The following is a 24,413-nucleotide window of genomic DNA, read 5'->3' as shown; positions in this document are numbered from 1 at the left end:
GGGGCGGCAGAGCTCGGCGGCTGGGCCTGGAGGACAGCGGCGGCGGAGACGACGAGCGGCAGCGGGAGCGGCGCCGAGAGGCCGTGCGGAACGCGGGCGCCAGGAAGGGGGGAGTGCAGAGGTAACGCAGGACGGAACAGGCGGGCGGGGAGCGGGTGCGGGCTCGCTGGGCCCCGAAGGCGAGTGGCCAAGGCCGCTCGCCCGGGGCGCCGACGCCGCTCCCAGAGTGGAGGGGGCGGGGCGCTCGGGTCCCCGGAGGTGGCGCCTTTTGTCTGCCTCTCCCGGCCGCTCCGCCCTCCGTCCCCTCTCCCCCGCGGTCTAGCCCCCTGCCCCTCTCGTTGACGCCTCCTCCGGGGCCCTCTGGCGCGCGCGCTCTCGTCCTTGTTTTGTTTGGACTCTGGGGGAGGAGGGGGGGAGCTCTTCCCCGGTCCAGGGCCCTGCGTCCCAGCGCGCCTGCGCCAGCGTCCTCCCGCTGCGCTCCGATTGGCTGCGGCCTCGCGCATGCTCCCGAGGCCCGCGGCGGACTCCGGCGCCGCCCCCCCCACCCCCCGGTCTCCCGCTCCTCCCCCTCCCCTCCTCTCCCCACTCCCTCAGCGGTTTTCCGAGCGGGTTCGAAAGATGCCGGCGGCGGTGACTGGCTGCGGCGGGCCCGCCCCCCGGCTTCTCCGCCCCGGCCGCCGCCATTACGGAGCTCCCAGTGGTGAGTGCGCGGAGCGCTAGTGCTCGCGGTCTGTCGCTGCTTGTGTCGCGCGAGCGGCCGCTGCCCCAGAGGTGGCGTCGACCTCGGCCGCGTGCATCCCCGAGCGAGCGCGAGCCCCGCGCCCCGCGCCGCAGCCTCTCGGTGTCAGCCGCTGCCGAGTCCTCCCGCCCTCTGCCGAGCTGCCTCCTCTTGGCCCCGCGCTCCCCCGCCTCTGCTCGCGCCCCGCACCGGCCGCTCCCTGCCTCTTTGTCTGGGCTGCGCTCTTCCCCGTGTGCCTGTCAGTGGTCTGGGCGGGCGTTTCCGAGCTGCTGCCGCTGCCTCTGCCCCCGCCCCCGCCGCCGCCGCCGCCGCCGCTGCTGCCGCGACGCGGGCCTGAGCTTTCGTTTTCCCGTCTGGCATGCCCAGGGCTCGTTCCTCGCCGCACCGCCGACCGTGGGGTGTGCATTAGTAAAGTCGGGCTCGTGAGTGAGAAAGCGCGTTTGTCCAGAGGTGGCGGCAGGAGTGCTGAAGTGAGGGCCTCAGATCTGAGTCCTGATACGGAATTGGCCACCGTGTGTGACGGAGGACGGGTCTCCTCACCTTTTGTGGGGCGAGTGCTCTCTCCTGCACGGAGGACTCGACAAGGTGAACTCGACCGCCCCTTCAGCGCGCAGACTCTAGATTCCCTGTTTGTCATCCTTCCTGACTGCCCGTTACACTGGAAAGCGAGGATCCAGTCAGAAGTAACGTCTAGGAATTCGCCCGGGGCTTGATGGGCAGCTCTAGGGTCTTGAGCGGAGGGAGACGTGACTGGCGTTAGGTTGGCAGAGAGTTTGATTTTCTCTGGCACCGACAGGCCTGAAGCTCCTCTGAGCTCTTCTGAGTGTCTGTTGCTCTCCTGAAGAGTTCAGTTTAGTGGGTTTCAAAGTGGAAGGGACATTTTTAAAGAGTGGGGTTTGTGTGCGTGTGTGTTGTTTTGGCTGCGTTTTTAAACTGACGTGGACGTTTGAGGGCGGAAAATTGGAGAAAGTATCCTGAAGTGTTAGCCAGTTAGGTTGAGATTGTCTTTCAAGGGCCGGCGGGGCATGTAGTGTCCATACCATCTGTGCCCAAGATAGGCATTAATTAGGTACATACTGATTTATTCAAGTGTAAAAGTTGTGTGTGTGTGGGGGGGGGGGTAGTTGCCAGCTAATTACCGGCATGTTTTTTTTTTGTGACAGTACTATTAATGTCACTGAACACAGTGAAAGACTTGAGGTTGGGGACAGTTTGATATATTCTGTGCATAGCTGATCTTATAATTTATATTGCACACATTTTATGGTAAAATATGAAATAATAGGTAAAATACGAATATGAATATTCCTAAATATACGAATAATTTTAATAAAATAAAATATGAAATAATAATGAATAATAATATCCTAAAATTTATTTCTTTAAGGATATCATTAGACTGGAAACATATTATTAAGCTCCTACTAATTTTTCTATTACTTTCTCATAATGTAGAGAAAATTGTAGACTTTATCACCTTTTTTTTTATTGCTTGCATTAAATTAAAAATAACTTAGAGTTTTCTTTTACAAAAGCAACTCTTTGTATAGTTAATCTAACAAAAAAAAAAAAAACCCAGATGGGAGGCCACAGGAGAGCCACATAAACCGCAGGTAAACTGAAGATTGGTTTTGGCACATAAAAGAACCTAGGTGGAGAACTTTTTCATATATTCATCCTTTCGTTTAACAAATATTTGTTGAGCACCTATTTTATTCCTTCTGTGTTCTTAGGCACCAAGTATGCAGCAGTGAGCCTGCTACATAAGATCTCCTTGGGTGGGGCGGATAGGTGTGGTAGCTAGTCTGATTCAAAAGTGCAGCAGCAAGAAGTTAAATTAATAGGTACATGGTGAGGATAAGACAGTGTGAATTAACCACCCATATAGTTTTTGTTAGCTCTGTAACAAACACGGAACATACGAAGTAACTGTTAGCCAACCTACTAAAAAGAAAGTATTACAGAGGGAAGCTTTAAGTTCCATGACTCTTGCCAAGGAAATTCAGAGCTGAGGCAAACATTTTTATTTTAAAGTAAACTCTATACCCAGTGTGGGGCTGGGACCCACGACCCCGAGATCAAGAGTTGCACCCTCTGTGGACTGAGACAGCCAGTTGCCTCTGAGGTAAACATTTCTTAATATTTATCCCAAATAACTTTGGATTTCATTTTTAAGTGTTCTTCTCATAGGCTAAATATAATAATACTTAAATAGGTGGCATTGTTCATTTAACTTTTTTTCTCAAAATTTGTGCAACACATAATGTGTTGGACACTGTTGTAGGTGCTGCAAATAGTGTGAATTAAAGGTCCTTAGCCCTTGTGTATCTTACAGTGCCTTTTGCGAAGGGGACATAATAAACAAGTACACAAATTTAATGCTAAAGAAACCTGAACATTGAGAAGGATGGGAGGCTTTTCTGAGAGGAGATGACATTGAGCAGAAACCTGATTGAAGTATCTAGAAAAATAATGTTTTAGTTTAAGAGAGCAGCAAGTGCAAACACCCTCAGGCAGGGATAAGCAGAGCACAGTGCCAGGGCCAAAAGAAGGTCTTTGTTTTTGGAGTCAAGAGAGTATGATGGGTAGAGTAGTAGGAGATAAGATTAATAAAAGAAAGTGTGACAGTAATTGAGAGGTGTTAAGCAGGAGAGTGTCAGAATTTACATTTTTTGTAGATGCAGCCAGAAAGATTGGCAAACCACCTTTTTAAAAAAATTTATTATATATATATTTTTATTCTAACCTGGGCATGCCTCTTACCTGGCCTGATTAAAACTGTCATTCTTGTCCTTGGGTTCATGATGTCTGATGTCTTTATGGACCATGTACTTGTTGCTGTGATTTTAGTTTCATTATGTTGGTGTTAGTAGCTTTGTGTGCCTCCTCCCCTTTTGACTCATTTGTTTTAGTTTTGAGTAGTTAATGAATATAGTAGACTGGAAAGGTTTTGATGCTTTTTTTCAGTATTGTATCTACAGGGAACATATTTTTTTCAGGGTATCCTATGAACAGAGACTCATGAAAGTTTTGTTGACTTCACAGTGGCATTTTCAACCTAGCTAGTGTTATGGTGAGTTAAAGATGAGTCCAATAGCAATATCACTCTACCAAGGATAACCTGATCGTGGTGGTTTACTTCTCTGTAGGGTTTACGTGAGAAAATAGCAGATTTGCTTAGTTTTTTTTTTTAATTGTCAAAGAAAACATATTACTATGTAAGTGCTAGATGCATGAATGAGCAAGTTTATGTATTCAAAGTATTTCAAAATAGACTTTTAGGTTTCACAAGCCTAAATAGTATTCCTAAGCCCAATTTGGCCCTCTCTTCACAGATCAAAAAACAACTATTTTTATTTTTGTACTTTATAGTCCCTTCAAGTGACTTGCTACTTGCACATTTTAAGTAGTTTTTATAATAGTGGATAAGTTTAAAATATTCATGGATATTATTAATTTACTATTGATAAAAAGTTTTAGTGCATCTTGAATTCTTTCAACTGCCTTTGCTTGCAGCTAATTGACAATTCACAAGTCTGGCATTGCTCTTGGTGTTCCCATAAAAAGATTTTCCCTGTAAATATGAAAGCATTCTCTATGTTTGTATTTTTTGGATTTATCCTAATTGTTGTAGCTTGAGACTATTACCTGACAAATTGGAAGCTCTTGAATTCCTAGACAGGGTCAGAGCTTAAAGTAGAGGTTGAATGACTAGTCTACTGTTGCCCCAGTTCTTTGCTAATATTCATTAGCACAAAGATCTAAACACTCAGATGATCATTTTCTTGTATTTTGGAGAGATTTTTATTATAAAATGTCATTGGGTCCCAGATGAGATTTTTTTTTTCAAGGACAGAGAGTATTTAATGATCATGTAAATTTGAGTGACTACATGGGTTTTATCTTTGAATATTTAATTATGTTCATTCTTCTGTGCTAGTTTTGCCTACTTTAAACATAACAAATAAGGTCTTGGAAGCATAAATTCTATTCTAGGTGATGGTCTAAATTTGCTTCTCTAAGTCTGGAGGTTCTTAGAGTATCACATTCTTCAGGATTTTTGCCCTTGGGTTATTTATCTAATGGAGAAGTAGTCAAGGTTACAGATAATTTTCCTGATCCTTTTGAGAACAATAACAACCAAAACCTTCTCTCTTCAGTAATTGAGTAAACATTTGACTAAACTGTTCCTTAGTCTCCTTATTCTGTCCTTTCTAAGTTCCTAATGGTAGCCGGGCGGGAATGGGGTTCCGTTCCTGAGGAGCTTTCTTGTCCTTGTTGCCTTTGTTCATGTGGAAGGTGCAACAGCTGCTGTGGCTTGTGCATTTGTCTTAGTGGCTGCTTTACATACTCGGTATTTTCGTAGTGATTTAATCTTCCTGAATGATAATTGACCAAGTCATCTGTCACTTAACTCTAAGTTTTATAGTTCATTGTGTTCCCCTTAGGATGTGTATTAAATTTAGACAGTTTAGTTTTGTTTCTGTTAATCTTCACACCAGGTCTTTTCTGTGCTTTAGGTTGAATCTTCACCACACTGAAACCATTAGGAAAAGTCCTTGTGGTTAACAGCAGAGGCTTCAGAGTGTAACCTGTACTCGGGCCTAGAAATTATTTTAAATGGCGACTGATACGTCTCAAGGTGAATTCGTCCATCCTAAGGCACTCCCACTTATAGTAGGAGCTCAGCTGATCCACGCGGACAAGTTAGGTGAGGTAGGGGCTGACACATTCTTGAAGCTCACTCTTGGATCAGTCCCTGACTTCAGGCCCTGCTGGGTCCTTCTTGGTACATGTTCGTTTCCTTACTTTGGGGAGTTCTGGGTTGTGAATCTAAAAAAATCAAACAGATACAAAATTCTTTTCGTCTTCCTTTTCCCCTTGAATTCCTTAGAAAACCTCCAACCTTCTAAATTCATTCCAAGTCAAGTAAAATTACCTGTTTCCATTTCAAATTCTAGCTAAAATAAAATATTTTGAAAAGTACTTTTTAAAAAAATGTATTTTACTTCAAAAAAACTTGTTAAAAGTAATTTGCATCAGATCCTGGAGTCGACTTGAAGAATTCTCCTACATCTTCTGACACCCAGTTAGTCCCCTTGAGAAAGAGAGAAATTTTCTTATGCATGTATGATTATGGCTGTCTCTTTTCTTAGAAGGTAGAAGATAGCACCATGCCGATTCGTCGAACTGTGAATTCTACGCGGGAAACTCCTCCCAAAAGCAAGCTTGCTGAAGGGGAGGAAGAAAAGCCAGGTAAGGTAAAGCAGTAGACAACTTAAAATGGCAAAAGTTTCTATTCCAATTTGGAGTATCCCATAAATTCCTTTGAACCTAATTGTTCTTTTTTCATGGCTGTTTTGGGAGAACATTGAAAGAAGTGATATCTATGGATATGTCATTTCCAGACCAAAGTAAGCAAAGTAAGAATTTCATCTTGTCTCTAAAGATTTTTAGAAGGCGAGAATTTCGTGTTCTTGGGATTAAAAAGAAAATAGTTGGCAAGAACAGGAGTAGTTAGAGACATACAGTGTCGTAGCAATGAAGGCTGAGGAAGAATGGGGGGACTTGAGCCTTCAGGATGGACAGACAGTGCTAAATCACTCAGAAATCACCATGAGGCCTTAAGGGAGCAAATGGGCAATTGAAGTATTGGTTTATATTTGGTGTTGGTGCAGAGATTGGCCAGACAGAGTTGGGAACATAATGAATCAAGAGAAATGTAGAACCATCAATCTGGTTAGTAGTGCTCCTTTATGGCATTTCTTATCACCTCTTCTTCTTTTCCTTTTCTTCTTGTGACCTTTTCCTTTCTTTCCTTCCTTGCCTTTTTATCTCAGGTTTGCCAGGGTTGAGCACGTGGTGCCATCCCTGTTGTGGCTATTAGAACGAAATATTTGCTGACCAGTATAGATTAGGAATAAAAAATATGTGAACCCTATTGCCTTTATCCTTTGGTGCAGCAGGCTGCTCTTTTTCCAGCTCAACCTGGGTTTTGTTTCAAGATACTTAGATGAATATCATAAGCAACTTGGGTAGCTGGCCTGAGGCAGTTAGGAGACATTGTAATCAGCATATAAAAAAATGAGATGTACTAATGAGTTGAAGCTTGGTTATTTTGTCTAGCACTGAGATAAGCCACTTGCCTATCTTATGCCATATTGCTTCACAGTCAGCTCAAACCATTAAATCACTAATCACATCAGTTTTCAGAATACATGCCAGAGAGTTCAGGTACTGGAAAAGTCAGCCAGAATTTTAGAGTCCGTAAGTCACTGCACAAGTTCTGTGTGTCATCTCCCATTATAGTATTTTGTATATAAAAATAATTAGACTTCTCTCATACTTTAAATTTGATAAATCCTGCATTTCACAAAGACAGACACAATAGTTTAATGAGTTGGAAACAGTGTCTTATAAATACTACATACTCAGTGTCTCTTGAGTGACTGCACCTTTATTAATCCATCAACTATTAAGCAGGGTTTTTTTAAGATTTTATTTATTTATTCATTCATTCATTCATTCAGTCATTCATTTATTTATTTAATTTTGAGACGGGGGGCAGGCTCCATGCAGGGAGCCCAGTGCGGGACTCGATCCTGGGACTCCAGGATCACGCTCTGGGCTGAAGGCAGATGCTCAACCACTAAGCCACTGAGGTGTCCCTTAAACATTTATTCTTAAGAAAATATGAAATTGAATTTATAGGTCTACTCCTAGAGTAAAACCCAGTAAATAGTTCTTTTCATCCTTTTTAGAATAAGGCAATGTATAAGTAAACATAATGACTAATAGTAAGTCCTTACCCACATGGGCAGTTCAGTCGGTGAGGTGAGAATATGTATGATTTTTAAAATATATCTTACAGTTATCTGAATTGCTAGATACCATTTTTACCATTTTTATAATGAAGTTCTAGCTTTAATACTTTGGGAGATAGTTCTAGAAGCAATAGGATAGGCCAGAGGATGGGAATCACCCACATTGTTCAAGTGCACATATCTCCTAAACCATTTTATGTAATCCCCATGAAAGCTCTGTGAGGTAAGATTACTGAAACTTGGAGATATCAAAGAACTTGCCCTAAGATAGCAAGCTAAAAAGTTTATGAGGACTGAACTTGAATCTGTCTGATTTTAAACTCAATTTTGGCTAAACCTATATAGGAGGATTTTCAGCTTAATATGCAAGTCTAGTTGAAGTGCATAACCCAGGATGAGATCAACAAATGATAGTTAACCATCCTGAAATTCGTGGTTTAGAATTTTAATTTGTTGAAAATTAGAAATCCCTTTAGAACTGTGTATATGTGTTTTGGTTATATGAAGGAAGTGGCATTTTTTTTTGTTCTCTTAGAAGTTTTCATCATGTAATTTGTTCACATAATTTAAGTGACCAAACTGTTCAAGCCTATACTTTTATTTTTTGCCTAAGTTTTTCCACTGGAGAGTCCTTTTCTTTGAAGTCCCTACTTAACCATATCTAGGATTCTGTGTTTTATAGTAACTGCTCAAAGAGACATGCTGAGAAAAGACAGATAAGCAATTGCAGACCTCACTGTTCCCCCTCTTGGATTTCTGCTCTTGCCCCAGTCCTTTAATGTGGAAAATAGGTGTTAATTTTCTGTTACTCATTTCCTTCTTAAGATTTATCCGTTGAATTATGAAGTAGCTAATTTCTTAATTATGAATCTCATCATTAGTATTATAGGGAACAGGCAAGAGTTTTGATTTGTGGTAAGATTAGTTTCTCTTTCTGTGTAAATTTCCTGGCCCATCTCCTTTTCTCACATAACAGTCTGAATAAGCAACTCATTGAATAGGCAATTTGAGTGACAAAAGGAAAGAAAATGCAACTTACCGTAATTTTTTCATTTTAAAATACATCTATCAATTGGAACATTTGTCTTTTCTGTTTTATAAAATAGACTTTTACCCTTTTATTGACTCAGGCTCTAATAATATATCTACTTGATGCAATTCTGCTCACCTGATTTTTTAGAACCAGATATAAGTTCAGAGGAATCTGTCTCTACTGTAGAAGAACAAGAGAATGAAACTCCACCTGCTACATCTAGTGAGACAGAGCAGCCAAAGGGAGAACCTGAGAATGAAGAGAAGGAAGAGAACAAGTCTTCAGAGGAAACCAAAAAGGAGTAAGGAGTTATGCTTCCTTGCTATTTATAATTGGACTATGTAAATTGTTTTAAGGCAATTATAACATTGGTTTATGCTAGATCTCTGCTGTACTTGGATATACTTCTTAGAATTATTATTTGAAATAGTCTTACTATGTAGTTGTATGGCCTGCTAGAGTTTGTAGTAGTTAAAATAGTGGTTTGAATAACTCAAAATTCAATTTATTTTTGCCTTTGGGATTTTTTTTTTTAAGCTTAGAATTCATTGTGGGAGTATCTGATATTTTAATCATTGACATAATTTCAGTAAGAAATGAAACATGACTCTCAAAATCTGACCTGGGAAACACTTCACCATTTTATTCCTGCCTCTGCCTCTGTGAGTTGTTTTTATATGCTTATGTTAGAAAACATTAATCTGTATCAGCCATTGCCAGAGTCACCTAAACTCTGTGTATATTTGATAGAGTATTTATTCATCATTTGGAGGGTGACTTTGAGAACTGAAAGTGAAATTTGCTACTCATAATCTGTACACTGTGGTGGCAATTCTTTTTTACTTTTATTTTCTTTTAAAGATTTTATTAGAGTATGCACAAGTGGGGCGGGGGTGACGAGAGGGACAAGCAGGTTCCCTGATGAGCAGGGAGCCCAACGTGGGGCTTGATCCTGGGACCTTGGGATCATGGCCTGAGCCAAAGGCAGATGCTTAACCGTCAGCCACCCAGGTGTCCCAGCAATTCTTTTTTATTTTTTATTTTTTTAAGATTTGTTTTTATTTATTCATGAGAGACCCAGAGAGAGAGGCAGAGACACAGGCAGAGGGAGAAGCAGGCTCCCTGCAGGGAGCCTGATGCAGGACTCAATCCCCAGACGTGGGATCACACCCTGAGCCAAAGGCAGACACTCAACCACTGAGCCACTCAGGAGTCCCCCTTTTTTAATTTAAAGTGTTTTGTTTTTGTTTTTGTTTTTTGCAGGACACCTGGTTGCATTCTGTTCTTTTCATGGTTGTTCAGAACAGTTAGGAATTACTTTTTAAATAAAAGAATAACTTAGTAGTAACTATACCTTTGGGTGTAGTCCTCAGGAAATCCTTTATAGATTTAAGTTCTGTGGGATTTTTAGCAGCTACCTTGTATTTTGGGTCCATGGAGTGCTGTGGTTATTTGGAATACAATTCATGGAATACTTTATGGCTCACAAAATTGGTTTTACAAATACAATCTCCTAATTCTTCCAACAAACTTGTAAAATATTTGGCCTTATATTACTGTCTGACAGCTGAGGAGGCTGAGAGTCAGGTTACCTGCCAAGGTCATGTAGTAAAAAATGTTAGAGCAAAAACCCAAACCCAGGTCTTCCAACTTCTCATTGTGCTAAATGACATGTTTCCTAGAATACATTTTAAAATTCTCATTTCTTTAGTGGACTGGCCTTTCATACCAGTGCTCATTTATCTGACTCCTCTCTCCTGAACCTTTTTGGTCCATTTTTAGTATTCAAAATTTTTTAAGGTTTTATTTTGTAAAAATATGCTCATTTAATGTATCACTTTAGTGTGGAAATAAAACATTAATTTTTATCCTTCCTTCATCTATTCTTCTTTCTGACTTTATATTTCTTTCTATACAGTTTACTTTGCATAATAACAATTCTTTGTTTTAAAGTGAGAAAGATCAGTCTAAAGAAAAGGAGAAGAAAGTGAAAAAAACAATACCTTCCTGGGCTACCCTTTCTGCCAGCCAGCTAGCCAGGGCCCAGAAACAAACACCGATGGCTTCCTCCCCACGTCCCAAGATGGATGCAATCCTAACTGAGGCCATTAAGGCAAGTTTTTATTATAAGCAGTTCATCTTAGATTTATTTTGTTCGTCTTTGGATTATTTGAAAATGGCATATTCCTGTCCAGACATGAAAAATCTTGCTCTGCTTCCTAAAAGATATTCAAATATAAGAAAGCCATTATGAAGTTTATGCTTTTTTTTTTAAGAAAATCACTTTCAGTGAGCGCTGTAAATTTTTTTAATTTCGATTACTTCAAATAGCAAGTATTTTTAACCAGTTTTTTTTTTGTTTCATTTTGCTCAGTTTATTGGTTAAATATGGTATTTATTTGAAGGCTGAACCTTTAATTCATTCAGTAAGCATTTAAGGACTAACTTCTCTTTATCAGTAAACTTGATAGGGAAATAGTGGAGAATGAAACAAACAGGGTCATCTTTGCCCTTAAAAGGTCTGATTGTGACTGAGTAATTGAATAGCATAGAAGAGTTTTATTTTAAAATAAATACTCTGTCTTTAGCTCCATTTCCAAGCTGCGTGTCTAATACTGGTAGTAGGTAGCTTTCTCACCTGAACTCTAAGATACCCTTTTAGAAACCTTACTACTTGCTTTGTCACCAAAAATTCTCCTTGCACAACTTCATGACTTTGCTGTAATCTACTGACTCCCATTAGCTTATGAGTCCTAGCTTTTTTATTTTTTTTAAGAGTTTATTTATTCATGAGAGATACACAGAGAGAGGCAGAGACACAGGCAGAGGGAGAAGCAGGCTCCCCACAAGGAGCCCGATGTGGGACTTGATCCCGGACCCCAGGATCATGCCTTAAGCCAAAGGCGGGCACTCAACCACTGAGCCACCCAGATATCCCTAGCTTTCTTATTTTAATTTTTAAGGTCATTTTCTAATCTGACCTTGCCTTTTAAAAGTTTTTCTGGTTACTTTTGCCTTGTTAATTCTCATGATGAGGTGATAATCTCACTAGCTCTTCTTATCATCTCATCATGCAAATTAACAAGATGCCCTCCTTTTAAGGACCTTGTTGCTAGGGATCTGAGTCAAAATTGGGGAAAGAGGGATAAAGACCAGTGTGAGCCAGGGTGGTGTGTGGTGTACAGAGGAAGGGGCAGCCTAGTGGACATTCTCAGAATTTGAGAACACATACCACTGACGCATAAACTGGAAAAGGGTTTGCCTTCAGGCCTCTCTGTGTACTCTTTCAAGAGTGCTCTCAACTCCATAAGACTTTTTTGGTTGAGATAGCTTGACTATAGTGAGATCTTGTTCCTTTGTATAGCCTTTCTTCCAGGATTTCAGATCATGGACCTCTCAGCCTAGGTCTGGAGGAGAGTAGGGTAACAGTGAGGTTGGAGAAGGGACTAAAATTTTAAAATAGTGAAACAAAAAAATTAGAACAGTATAATTATGCCTAAAGAATAGTTTGAATCTGTGCATATTCATATAAAACAAGGGGTGTATGTGTGTTCCATACAGTGTAACAAATCATGATTTTAGATCATTGATACCATTTTGTGAATAAATAGGAGTCCTGATGTCTTCTTCCATCTCAGTGTCAGTTTGGTGGTGCATGGAATTGTTTTAGCATTAGAGAGTTCTTTTCTGTTCAAATTTCTTTGTATCTTCTTAGAAGATCAGGAGTAAACTTCAATAGGTTGTGATAGATCAGAGATACTTACTTGAAGTAAGTAGATGAATCATATTAACACAACTTTGTTTTATCTTGTACAGTTTTTCTTTGTCATGAGAGTATATATAATAACATTCAGCCAGATTTTTTTTTAAAGGTTTTATTTATTTATTCATAAGAGACACACGGGGGTGGGGGTGGGGGTGGGCAGAGACATAGGCAGAGGGAGAAGCAGGCTCCCTGCGGGGACCCCAATGCAGGACTCGATCCCAGGGCCCTGGAATCACGCTCTGAGCTGAAGGCAGCTGCTAAACCGCTGAGCCATCCAGGCGTCCCCAGATCTTTATCCAATAAGAATAAGTGCCACATTCAGTTTATAGACAATGCTAATACAAAATTGGTGGACTAGCCCATTACACAGATAATGGATGCTCCTTATGTGGGCTTCAAAATGTGAAGCATTTGAAAAAAATTTGCCACTTTCATGACTTAATGACCTACTTAAGTCTTCATGGGCATTAATCAAATGGAATATAACTAAATTAGATGGAAACAAAAGAGGACATTTTACGTCTCAGTCGAATGCTCTCATTGTTACCCAGAACTCTGGTCAAGATTTTGCCATCTGTAAACCAGTTTTATGCCATTTATTCAGATTTTCTTTGCTTATATTCTTTGCTGACCTTCACACAAAGCCTACAGAGAAACATTGGTCCTAGTTTGCTAAAGCTCATTCCATAAAATGAACCAGATCTGTAATCCTACAAGTAATAAAAAGGTTCTGTTTTCTTCCTTTCAGCGCTGAAGATGTCTTTTAAATATAGAATAGAATTAAAATGGAAAAAGATTCTTCCTTGATAGACAAAATGTTGTATTTTCTCTTTGCCTGTTTTGAACTAAGTTAAAATTATTGTTGCAAAAATACTATAATTGTGTTTTTCAACAGCTATGATGAACAGAAGTTACCTGAAATACTATTCGTTCTTCCCTGCCATTTTTATCATCCTTTGTTGAGTTCACCTCCAAAATAATTTTGAAAACATATGTGTCAGATTCTCTGTCTAATGAAAAATGGCTAGTATAAAGTAATGTATAGTTTGGTAAATCTTTTTTCTAGGCATGCTTCCAGAAGAGTGGTGCGTCAGTGGTTGCTATTCGAAAATATATTATCCATAAGTACCCTTCTCTGGAGCTGGAGAGAAGGGGCTACCTCCTTAAACAAGCACTAAAAAGAGAATTAAATAGAGGTGTCATCAAACAGGTATTAAAACAATTATTGGGGATGAGATCATTTCAACATCTATTGGCTGTAAGTTCACAATAATATTTAGGCTTTTTATGTCTTGAGATCATGACCTGAACTGAAATCGAGAGTCAGACGCTTAACCGACAGAGCCACCTAGGTGCCCCATAATTGGATTTTCTTTGGGCCACTTGTGCTTGAGACATGTAGTACTGAATATGAGAGATGGGGTTAAGGAATCATTTTATTGCAGCAGCAAAAAAGAATTACTCTTGTCTTGTGTTTGTTACTTTTAAAGGCTAACTTACATGACTAGACTTATTACCGTTGCAAATTTGTAAATAGGTTCACATTAACTTTTTTTTTTTTTTAAGATTTTATTTTTATATTCATGAGAGACACACACACAGAGAGAGAGAGACAGGCAGAGGGAGAAGCAGGCTCCATGCAAGGAGCCCAACGTGGGACCCGATCCCGGGTCTCCAGGATCACGCCCTGGGCCGAAGGCAGGCACTAAACTGCTGAGCCACCCAGGCTGCCCCTAGACTCACATTAACTTAACAGTATCTGAAACTGTTGAAACTTGTTAGGAGCATCAGAGAAACCTGAGTAAATTGAGACTAGTACTGAAACCAGTATTGATTTGAGGCATAAATCCATATTATTTTGCATAGTACATCAAAATATTACTTAGAATTATAGACTTAAAAGTTGGAATGGACTTTTATCTTAAATCATCTTCAGAGATCCAGTAACTACTGTGATCCCACAGTAGTGGCAAAAATGGTTCAGAGGACCTAGTTAACTGCATTCCGAGAATCCTGTTGCCTTTCTTTCATAACTTTCTGCACAATTTGATTAATACAGAATTTTGTGCAACTCAGGCATTTAAATTCTGATTAGTAACTTTCAACAAGTACTTCATTCCACAAATATATATTGTTCCTGTATGCCAGGTGTTTCAGGACCCATCAGTGAGGAAAGCAGATTCCTGCTGTGGAGCTTGTTAAAGCTTTCTCAAAATGTTGTATATTTGATATTTATAGAGCCTTTAAAACAGTACCTGATTAAAAGGTATTATCTTAACCAATGTAATTAAAACCATAGACTTGTCCTCTGTCATAGTGTATGTCAGCACAGCTTGAATTGGCTTTGTTTTTCTTTATGAAATATGCTTTATGACCTGTTCTTGCCTTGTAGGCTGACCTCAGTTTGATGCTTTAAACAATAGCTTATAGGCTGAAAGCATTTCACCTTGATTGCTACATTCACAGTAGCACAAAGCTAAGGTGGGGAGGACTCCAGTTAGTGCAAATCAGCTTTAAAGTTGTATGAAAGTGCTTTGTAAACTGGAAATATGTATTAAGACATATTTATCATCGTATGGGGTGGCTAAGGATTAATTACATAGCTATTCCCATGTGCAATAATAATCACTGATGGGCGATCTGGGAAACACAGTAGTAGGCTGTAAACTTGTGCCAAGGAATGACCTTCCTTTCAAGATAGCGGTTTTCTCATTTTCCCCAAGAGATTGTCCCTTCATTCGTGATACTTTCTTGGGGGGTGGAAAGTTCGTAGACTATTTAACCTGGTATCAGAATAGCATTCTTTCCAGTTTTGTAGATGAGGAAACAAGAGCTCAGGAGCTCTTCGGGGTTGTCCAATATTAAATGGCTAGATGGTATGATAAATAGGATTCAATCCCAAGTCTTTCAATCTATCCATTGTTCTTTTTTCTCTGAAGGGTTGAACAGCACTTTACATCAGTTCTTTTATCACCATGTCCTGTACTTTGCTTAGACCTAGTATTAATTAGTATTACTAGTATTAATAAATATTAATACCAGAATAATTTAAAATAAAAATATTGGTTATTGCAACTAAAATTAATTTACCTTAGGTAAAAGGAAAAGGTGCTTCTGGGAGTTTTATTGTGGTCCAAAAATCAAGAAAAACACCTCAGAAATCCAGAAACAGAAAGGTAAGAAGTCCATACCACAGTTTGAGCACTGTAAAACTATTTCTTCTACTAAAAATAGTAGCATTGAGTATTCACTGTGTGCCAGGCACTATGCAGAGCGCAGCCTTTCTACTAAAGCCCAGAGAAGTTGTAAATGATTTACTCATTATCAGCCAGCTAGTGAGTTGAAAACAGGCAGTGTATAAATCCAGCCCTGTGTACTTAACTGCCATACGTTGAATTGTGAGCAGTTGTATGAATTAATATTACTTTTAATGAAATATCTTCTAACTAAAAAGGGCATATAAGTACCTCTTTACCCAATATTAGACCCCAAAACTATATCCAGTGTCACAGCCTGCCTGCCTTTTTTTTTTCTCTTTTTTTTTTATCTTTTCTTTTCCTTCCTTTCCCTCCCCTCCTTCCTCTCTTCCTCTCTCTCCTTTTCTTTCTTTTTTGTACCTACTAACACTTTTCCTCCTTGAGATCCATTATTTCCTTTATGGAAAGTATTTGTACAATAATAAAGTGAAATATGTAGTATTTCCTCTATGTCAGTAACTGAAATCATGACTATCCCTCTACATCTATGTTTTTGCAACTCTAAAGATTTTTGTACTTTTCTCCTATAACTTTGAATGAAATGAACTTTTGTATGGTGCTTTTTGGTGCTGCATGATCGTCTTCTTTGTTACTGAAGGCTAAGAATAAACTAGGACCTTTAATTAAAGTCACTTTTTTAAAAAATTGTTTTTATTTAGAGACGGGGAGAGAGTTGAGGGGAGTATTGGGAAGGGGCAGAGCAAGAGAAAGAATTTTTTTTTTTTTTTAATTTATGATAGTCACACACAGAGAGAGAGAGAGGCAGAGACACAGGCAGAGGGAGAAACAGGCTCCATGCACCGGGAGCCTGACGTGGGATTCGATCCCGGGTCTCCAGGATCGCGCCCTGGGCCAAAGGCAGGCGCCAAACCGCTGCACCACCCAGGGATCCCCAAGAGAAAGAATATTAAGCAAGCTCCACACCCAGCGTGGAGCCCCATTGGGGATCAGACTCACTTTCTTGAGATCATGACCTGAGCCAAAATCAAGAGTCGGGCACTTAGCCAACTGAGCCACCCAGGTATTCCTCTTTTCATTTTTAATACATATTTTTAACTTACAGTCCAAAATTCTTATCTCAAATAAGTTGCCACACAAGTGCCACTATACCCCTGTGTCGTATTTATTTGCATGTGGAAAAAAGTGATAGTTTTCTACAAGTTAGTTGATTGGGCAGTCAGTCCTAAATTAGGAAGGCCCTTGAGTTGAATATAGAAGCATTTGAACAGAGAACTCTATGTTCTGTAATAATGATAATTTTTGATATTATATATTTCAGAACAGAAGCGCTGCAGTGGATCCTGAACCACAAGTAAAGTTGGAGGATATCCTCCCATTGGCCTTTACTCGCCTTTGTGAACCTAAAGAAGCTTCCTACAGTCTCATCAGGAAATACGTGTCTCAGTATTACCCTAAACTTAGAGTGGACATCAGGTATGAGCTGTTGGCCTAGACTTTAAAGTACACATATCTGTTATTCCCTTAGCCCTTTTCTCATGAGAAGGGAGAAAGAGTAAATATTCAAGAAGGAGAACATGTAGCTGAACTAAGAATAAAAGCCTTTTTGTAGGGTTTGGGTTTTTTTTTGGGGGGGGGGTCTCATTATGTTTTCCTTTTCGTATTTCCATTATAGTTTCTTTTTGAAAAAAATACACAGTAGAATAGTGTTTGGGTTCCCTGCGGGGAGTCTGCTTCTCCCTCTGCCTATCTCTTCCTCTTTCTCTGTATCTCCCATGAATAAATAAAATTTTTAAAAATCCACATGTTAACTTTTTTTTTTTAAGATTTTATTTATTCATGAGAGACAGAGAGAGAGAGGCAGAGACATAGGTAGAGGGAGGAGCAGGCTCCCTGCAAAGAGCTGATGTGAGACTTGATCCCAGGACCCCAGGATCACCGCCTGAGCCAAAGGCAGACGCTCAACCACTGAGCCACCCAGGCATCCAGATGTTAACTCTTAGAAGAGCTTGCTAGAGTAATTCTTTTCATCATGTCAATTGTTAGAATATTCAGCATTAAATTTTATGTCCTCTTAGCTCTCGTTATTTTTAAAATTTTAATGTTTTCTTTCTTTCACTGTGGTAAAATACACATAAACACAAGATGATGTACTATCTTAGCCATTTTTAAGTGTATAGTTCAGTGGGGTTAAATATATTTGTAATGTGCAAACATCATCACCATCTATTTCTAGAACTCTTCTTGTAAAATTGCAGCTCTGTATCTCTAAAATAAGAAATCCCTTTTCCACCTGGCCACCACTATTCTACTTTCTGTCTCTGTGATTTTGAGTACTCTAAGCACCTCATGTAATTGGAATCATACAGTCTTTACCTTTTAGTGACTGGGTTATTTCATTTAGCATAATGTCCTTCAGAGTTCATCCTTATTGTCACATGTTAGAATTTCCTTCTTTTTAAGGCTGAATAGTATTCTTTTGTTATATGTACTACATTTTACTCCTCCATTTGTCTGTTAATGAACACTTAAGTTGACTTTCACATTTTGACTATTGTGAATAATGCTGCCATGAACAGTGTAACATATCTTTGAAACCCTGCTTTCAGTTCTTTGCAAGTATATACCAAGAAGTGGAATTGCTAGGTGATATGATAATTCTAGTTTTTATTTTTTGAGGAACTGCCATACTTTTCCCCCCAGCAGCTATATCATATTACATTGCAACCAATAGTGCACAAGGGTTCTAATTTCTCCATGGCCTCATCAACCTCTGTTTTTCTGATTTTTTGATACTAGTTATTCTTAATTGGTATGAGGTGACTGGTATACATTATTATTATTATTTTTTATTTTATCTTTTTTTTTAAATATTTTATTTATTTATTCATGAGAGACGCAGAGAGAGAGATGCAGAGACACAGGCAGAGGAGGAAGCAGGCTCCATGCAGGGAGCCCAACATGGGACTCGATCCCGGATCCCCAGGATCACACCCTGGGCTGCAGGCGGCACTAAATGCTGCACCACCGGGGCTGCCCTATTTTTTTTTTTAATATTTTATTTATTCATGAGAGAGAGAGAGAGAGAGGCAGAGACACAGGCAGAGTGAGAAGCAGGCTCCTTACAAGGAGCCCGTCGTGGGACCCGATACCGGGTCTCCGGGATCATGCCCTGGGCCAAAGGCAGGCACTAAACCTCTGAGCCACCCAGGGATCCCCTACATTATTTTTTATTTAGAGTTTGAAACATAAGAGAATACAGGTTTCTATAAACGTCTACAAAGAAATAGTATAATATTTTCATCATTTAAACATTTAATGTAAAATTCTGGGAGAATTTTGGTAGTAATTCATTTCTAAAAAGTTGCTATTTGGGGCACCTGGGTGGCTCAGTCAGTTAAGCATCTGTCTTTGGCTCAGGTCATGATCCCAGGGACCTGCACAGCAGGGAGTCTGCTTCTCCCTCTCCCTTGGTCCCTCCACCCCATTCATGTGTGCACACTCTCTCAAAGAAATAAATAAAATCTGGGATCCCTGGGTGGCACAGCAGTTTGGCGCCTGCCTTTGGCCCAGGACGCTATCCTGGAGACCCGGGATCGAATCCCACGTCGGGTTCCTGGTGCATGGAGCCTGCTTCTCCCTCTGCCTGTGTCTCTGCCCCTCTCTCTCTCTGTGTGACTATCGTAGATAAAAAAAAATAAATAAAAAATAAAAGCGTTCTTCATGAAAGAAAGGGAGGGAGGGAGGGAGGAAGGAAGGAAAGAAGGAAGGAAAGAAAATCTTTTAAAAAAGAGCGGGGGGGGGAGGGGCATCTGGGTGGCTCAGTGGTTGGGCATCTGCCTTTGACTCCGTGCATGATCCCAGTGTTCTGGGATCGAGTCCCATGTCGGGCTTCCTGCATGGAGTCTGCTTCTCTTTCTGCCTGTGTCTCTGCCTCTCTCTTTATGTTTCTCATGAATACATAACTAAAATGTTTAAAAAAATAAAAATAAAAAGTTGCTACTTAAAAATATCTAGACTGATCATTTAGTTTCTTTTTATATATATATATATATATATATATATATTTATTTATGATAGTCACACAGAGAGAGAGAGAGAGAGAGGCAGAGACACAGGCAGAGAGAGAAGCAGGCTCCATGCACCGGGATCCCGATGTGGGATTCAATCCTGGGTCTCCAGGATCGCGCCCTGGGCCAAAGGCAGGCGCTACACCGCTGCGCCACCCAGGGATCCCTAGACTGATCATTTAGACTGTCCTATGTGCTAATTTGTGGATTCAAGCAGGTATATTAATTTTTTCAAATTTATAATTCACAGACTTTGTAGTTTGAGTGTTTATGTGAGATCTCTTTTTGTTGTTTTTGTTTTGTTTTTAAAGATTTTATTTATTCATGAGAGACACAGAGAGAGAGGCAGAGACACAGGCAGAGGGAGAAACAGGCTCCATGCAGGAAGCCTGAGCCTGATGTTGGGACTCGATCTCGGGTCCCCAGGAGGACCTTGCCCCAGGCCAAAGGCAGGCGCTAAAGCACTGAGCCACCCAGGGATCCCGAGATCTTTGTTATGGTGATTTAGAAATTTGTCTTTAATCCAGAGTAATTCCTACAATTTTTTTTTTAATTTAATTTATTTATTTATGAGCTAGAGAGAGGCAGAGACACAGACAGAGGGAAAAGCAGGCTCCATGCAGGGAGCCCGACGAGGGACTGGATCCCGGGTCTCCAGGATCAGACCCTGGGCTGAAAGCGGCGCTGAACCGCTGAGCCACCCAGGCTGCCCAATTCCTACAATTTTTATATTGCATGCACATTGTCCTGATACTTGTTCAGTATCAATATTTATTGGCATTATTGAGGCATGCAGTTATAATTGCTGAGGTTTCAGCCCAAAAGCCACATTTTCAGAAAAGCACTTGGTGCTCTCTCCAGAGCACCCAGTTAAAGAATCAGTGAAATGATGCAAAAGAAAAGGGAACCATAAAAGCACAAAGTTTGAAATTAAATCCTGATTTTATTTGTGTTTTATCTGCCCTGAATATGACCCACAGATACAGCTCTGAGCTAGAAATGCATGTAGGATTCATTTAAAGATGGAAACACATGTCACTTTTTTTTTTTTTTTTTCACATGTCACTTTTACCAGTCTTTACTCTGGTGGCTGGAGACCATATCTTCTCCCATCTTTTTTCTTTCCTTACCATACTGCTCTCCTTAAGAGTAGATGATGCTTATTGCTAAGCAGCATATTTTCACTCCATGTTTAATATTTAGGAACATTTCCTGGAATTCTTTTTTTTTTTTTTAAGATTTTATTTATTCATAGACAGAGAGAGAGAGGCAGAGACACAGGGAGAGGGAGAAGCAAGCTCCATGCAGGGAGCCCGATGTGGGACTTGATTCCAGGTCTCCAGGATCACACCCCAGGCTGCAGGTGGCGCCAAACCGCTGCGCCACCAGGGCTGCCCCTTGTTTTGTTTTTTTAAAGGTTTTATTTATTTATTCGTGAGAAAGAGAGAAAGGGGCAGAGACACAGGCAGAGGGAGAAGCAGGCTCCATGCAGGGAGCCTGAAGTGGAACTTGATCCCGGGTCTCCAGGATGAGCTCCTGATGAGCCACTCAGGCTACCCATTATCTTATGTTGCAACAGAATTTGCCTGATAATAGATAGGTTATCAACCCGTAAGTGGTAACAAACCTGAAGATCTTTTTCTATAACCTTATTAATGGTTAACTTTTTCTTTTGAAATCCTTTTTCCTTTTACTTCTGTGAAACCATATTGATTTTCTCTACCTCTTATGGTAGTAGAATCCTGTCATACATATAATTAACATGACAATTTAGCTATACTAACAAAATAGCAAGAAAAATGCAGTTTTAAAGTATGAGTTATTTGTAACTTGCTATCTACAATCTTCCCCCGCCTGCCTTTTTTTTTTTTTTTTTAATTCTCCTTAAGCTCTATACCCACTGTGGGGCTTGAACTCATAACCCTGAGATCAGGAGTCTCTTGCTTTACTGACTGAGCCAGCGGGATGCTCCTCTCCTATTTTTTTAAACCCACTTTTGTCATACATTACTCTCAACCACCTTACTTGAATTACTTTACCTGTCAATGTCACCAGTGCACCTCCATATTGTAAATTTTAGTAGTCCATTCATAGTCCTTAACTTACTGTTAGTCTTCCACTCGTATTTGACACTGTCAAGGACCCCTACTTGCCTTGGTCACTTTCTTCGCTTGTCTTCTAGGTCAGCACATCTTCCTAATTTTCTTCCAATGTCACTATCCATTTTTTCTCAGTCTCCTAAGGGTTGCCAATCTCTCATCTCTGGATAATGTTACAGTACCCCAGGATTAGACCTCAGGCCTCTTTTTTTCTTTTTTTTTTTTTTTTTTTTTTAAGGCTTTGTTTTGTTTTGCTTTTTTGTAATCTGTATACCCGATGTGGGGCTCAGACTCATGATGCCAAGATCAAGAATCTCATGCTCTTCTAACTGAGCTAGCCAGGTGCCTCTCTTGTCTCTTCTGTCTACATTTCACTTGGTAATTCTTTTCACTGTCAAAGCTATACTAATTTACAGTCTATAAATTTAGCCCATACTTCCTTCCTAACTGCTCGTTCCCATAGATGCTTATTTGGTGTCACTACTTGTGTTTCTAACTTGACATATTCAAAACTGAATTCTTGACCTCTTTCCCAAGACACTTTGTGTCTTCCATATCTTCTCCATTTCGGTTAATGGCAATATCATCTTTCTAGTTGCTGAAGCCAGAAACATTGGTTTTGTGCTGGTCTCTTCTATTTATCTCACCCCTCCATCTAATCTGTAAGTAATTAGTTTGGCTTTGGCATTAAGATATACCAATAAACAGACCTCTTATCATTACCTCCACTATTACTGCTTTCTTCCAAGCCACCACTGTCTCTCACTCGTATTACAGCAATAATTTCCTAACTCTCATGCTTCCCACCCTCAGTGTGTTCTTTAAACATAGCAATGAGAGTGGGACTTTTAAAAATGTAAGTGAGATCATTGAAACCTTCCAGTGGCTTTCCAGCCCTCTCATAGTTAAAGCCAGAGTCTCTAAAAACAGTTGTTCCCTTTGCCTGGATGGTTTTCCCCATAACCCACTTTGCTCACTCCTTCACTGCCCTCAGGTTTTTACTGTAATGTCGTCGTTAGAGTGCCTTGATGTCTTCCTGTTTTTTAATCATTTTATTTTGGAAACTTTCAAGCATACTCATAAATGTAGAGAGAACATAGCCATCATACTAACATTATTTGCAACAAAAGTAGTAAGTCCTTAACATCCAATATGCAGGCCATGTTCATATGTCCCCATTTGTCTCCAAAATGACTTTTTTTTTCCAGAATGACTTTTTAAAGTTGGTTTGTTTTAGTCAGTGTCCAAACATGGCCCATACACTGCATTTGTTTGATGGAACCACCTAAATTACATCTGCAACCTTTCCCTCTCCCTGCATTCAGAATTCTACCTCTCTGCCTTATTTTTCTCCATACCACTCATCACATTCTAACATACACTGTATCCACCTGGTCTTTTAAAATTACCTATCTACCCCATTAAAATGTCAGAATCCTGAAAGCCAGAATTGTTTATATTCATTTCTATTTCCTCTAAGCCAAACACATGGGTAGATGCTCAATAAATATTAGTTGAATGAGTGAATGAATGAATATGGGCATTTCCCCTGGCCATTCCATAAAAAGCATGTGTCCTGGAGCATGTGAAATGAGACGTGAATCTCTTCTCATATACTGGAGGCTTGAGAGCATTGTGGTTAAGAGCACAGACTTTGGAACCAGACCACTTAGGTTTAAATCCTGATTCTGTCATTTGCTAGCTTTGTATCACTAAATAATCTCTTTGTGTCTCAGTTTCCTCATTGATAAGCAATGTATCAATAAGATTGTTAGGAGACCTATCTCTTAGTACAAGTTAAGCACTTAGAACAGTGCCTGGCACATAGTAAGTGTTCAACTAATGTTAATATTATTATCAGTCTCAGATCCACCATCATTCTCATGGTATGAGCATTGCACCGTGCTAAATATGATTCTAATTTTAAAGAGTATTTTTTAGGGGACCTGTGGCTCAGTCAGACAAGTATCCCAGTACTTGATTTTGGCTCAGGTAATGATATCAGGCTGGTGAGATCAAGCCCCATGCTGAGCGTGGAGCCTGCTTAAGATTCTCTCCCTCTCTTTTGCCTCTCCTCCACCCATTCTTTCTTGAAAAAAAAAAAAAATAAAAAGATTATTTTTTATATAACATTCAAGTCACCTCCTTAATCTGGTGACAATGATTTTTTTGCAACCCTAAATTAAAAACCAGGCATGTTGGATTTACATAGAGACTTTGGGTTCACTCTAAGAAGGTACCTTTAGAAACTTTTTTTTTTTTAATTTTAAGATTTTATTTATTCATGAGAGACAGAGAGAGAGAGAGAGAGAGGAGAGAGAGGCAGAGACATACATAGAGGGAGAGACAGGCTCCCTCTGGGAAGCCTGATGAGAGGCTGGATCCAGGAGAATGACCTGCTTAGACAGATGCTCAATCACTGAGCTACCCAGGTGCCCCACCTTTAGAAACATTCAAGGGTAATTTTATCTCATGGCATTAGGAATCATTGTGTCTGGTATAACTCCATCATACTCTATTTGTGATTTCCTCTTTCTGTCTCCACCAAAATAAGAGCATAGCCCAAGATCCCATTGTATATCCTATACTTTTCTTTTTAACCTCTTCGATGACCCTTAGATTCTTAACATTTTCAACTCAAAGTAATTTCAATTTCATGAGTCTTTT

General features: G+C 40.0%; 1 protein-coding gene across 9 annotated transcripts in view; it reads left to right on the top strand.

The window, feature by feature from the left end:
* Positions 1-24,413, top strand: part of HP1BP3 (heterochromatin protein 1 binding protein 3) — a 42,344-nt gene continuing 17,931 nt past the window's right edge. For 3 of the 9 annotated variants that reach the window (XR_008665257.1, XM_055331526.1, XM_055331534.1), the window contains exons 1-8: positions 1-121; positions 5,260-5,455; positions 5,896-5,995; positions 8,744-8,897; positions 10,550-10,709; positions 13,429-13,572; positions 15,458-15,538; positions 16,899-17,053. Coding sequence is in view for 8 of the 9 variants with exons in the window: in XM_055331526.1 (XP_055187501.1) it covers positions 5,360-5,455; positions 5,896-5,995; positions 8,744-8,897; positions 10,550-10,709; positions 13,429-13,572; positions 15,458-15,538; positions 16,899-17,053 (890 nt within the window). In the remaining variant the exon portion in view is untranslated. Of the gene's footprint in view, positions 122-678; positions 701-1,105; positions 1,325-2,773; positions 2,865-5,259; positions 5,456-5,895; positions 5,996-8,743; positions 8,898-10,549; positions 10,710-13,428; positions 13,573-15,457; positions 15,539-16,898; positions 17,054-24,413 lie in introns of those variants that run through there. The other 6 variants (XM_055331532.1, XM_055331528.1, XM_055331529.1 and 3 more) reach the window with 6 other exon arrangements.

This window comes from Nyctereutes procyonoides, unplaced genomic scaffold, assembly GCF_905146905.1.
Source record: "Nyctereutes procyonoides isolate TBG_1078 unplaced genomic scaffold, NYPRO_anot_genome, whole genome shotgun sequence".
NCBI lineage: Eukaryota > Metazoa > Chordata > Mammalia > Carnivora > Canidae > Nyctereutes > Nyctereutes procyonoides.
The sequence above is the reverse complement of the archived record's forward strand: the minus strand, read 5'-3'. Positions and strand labels throughout refer to the sequence as shown.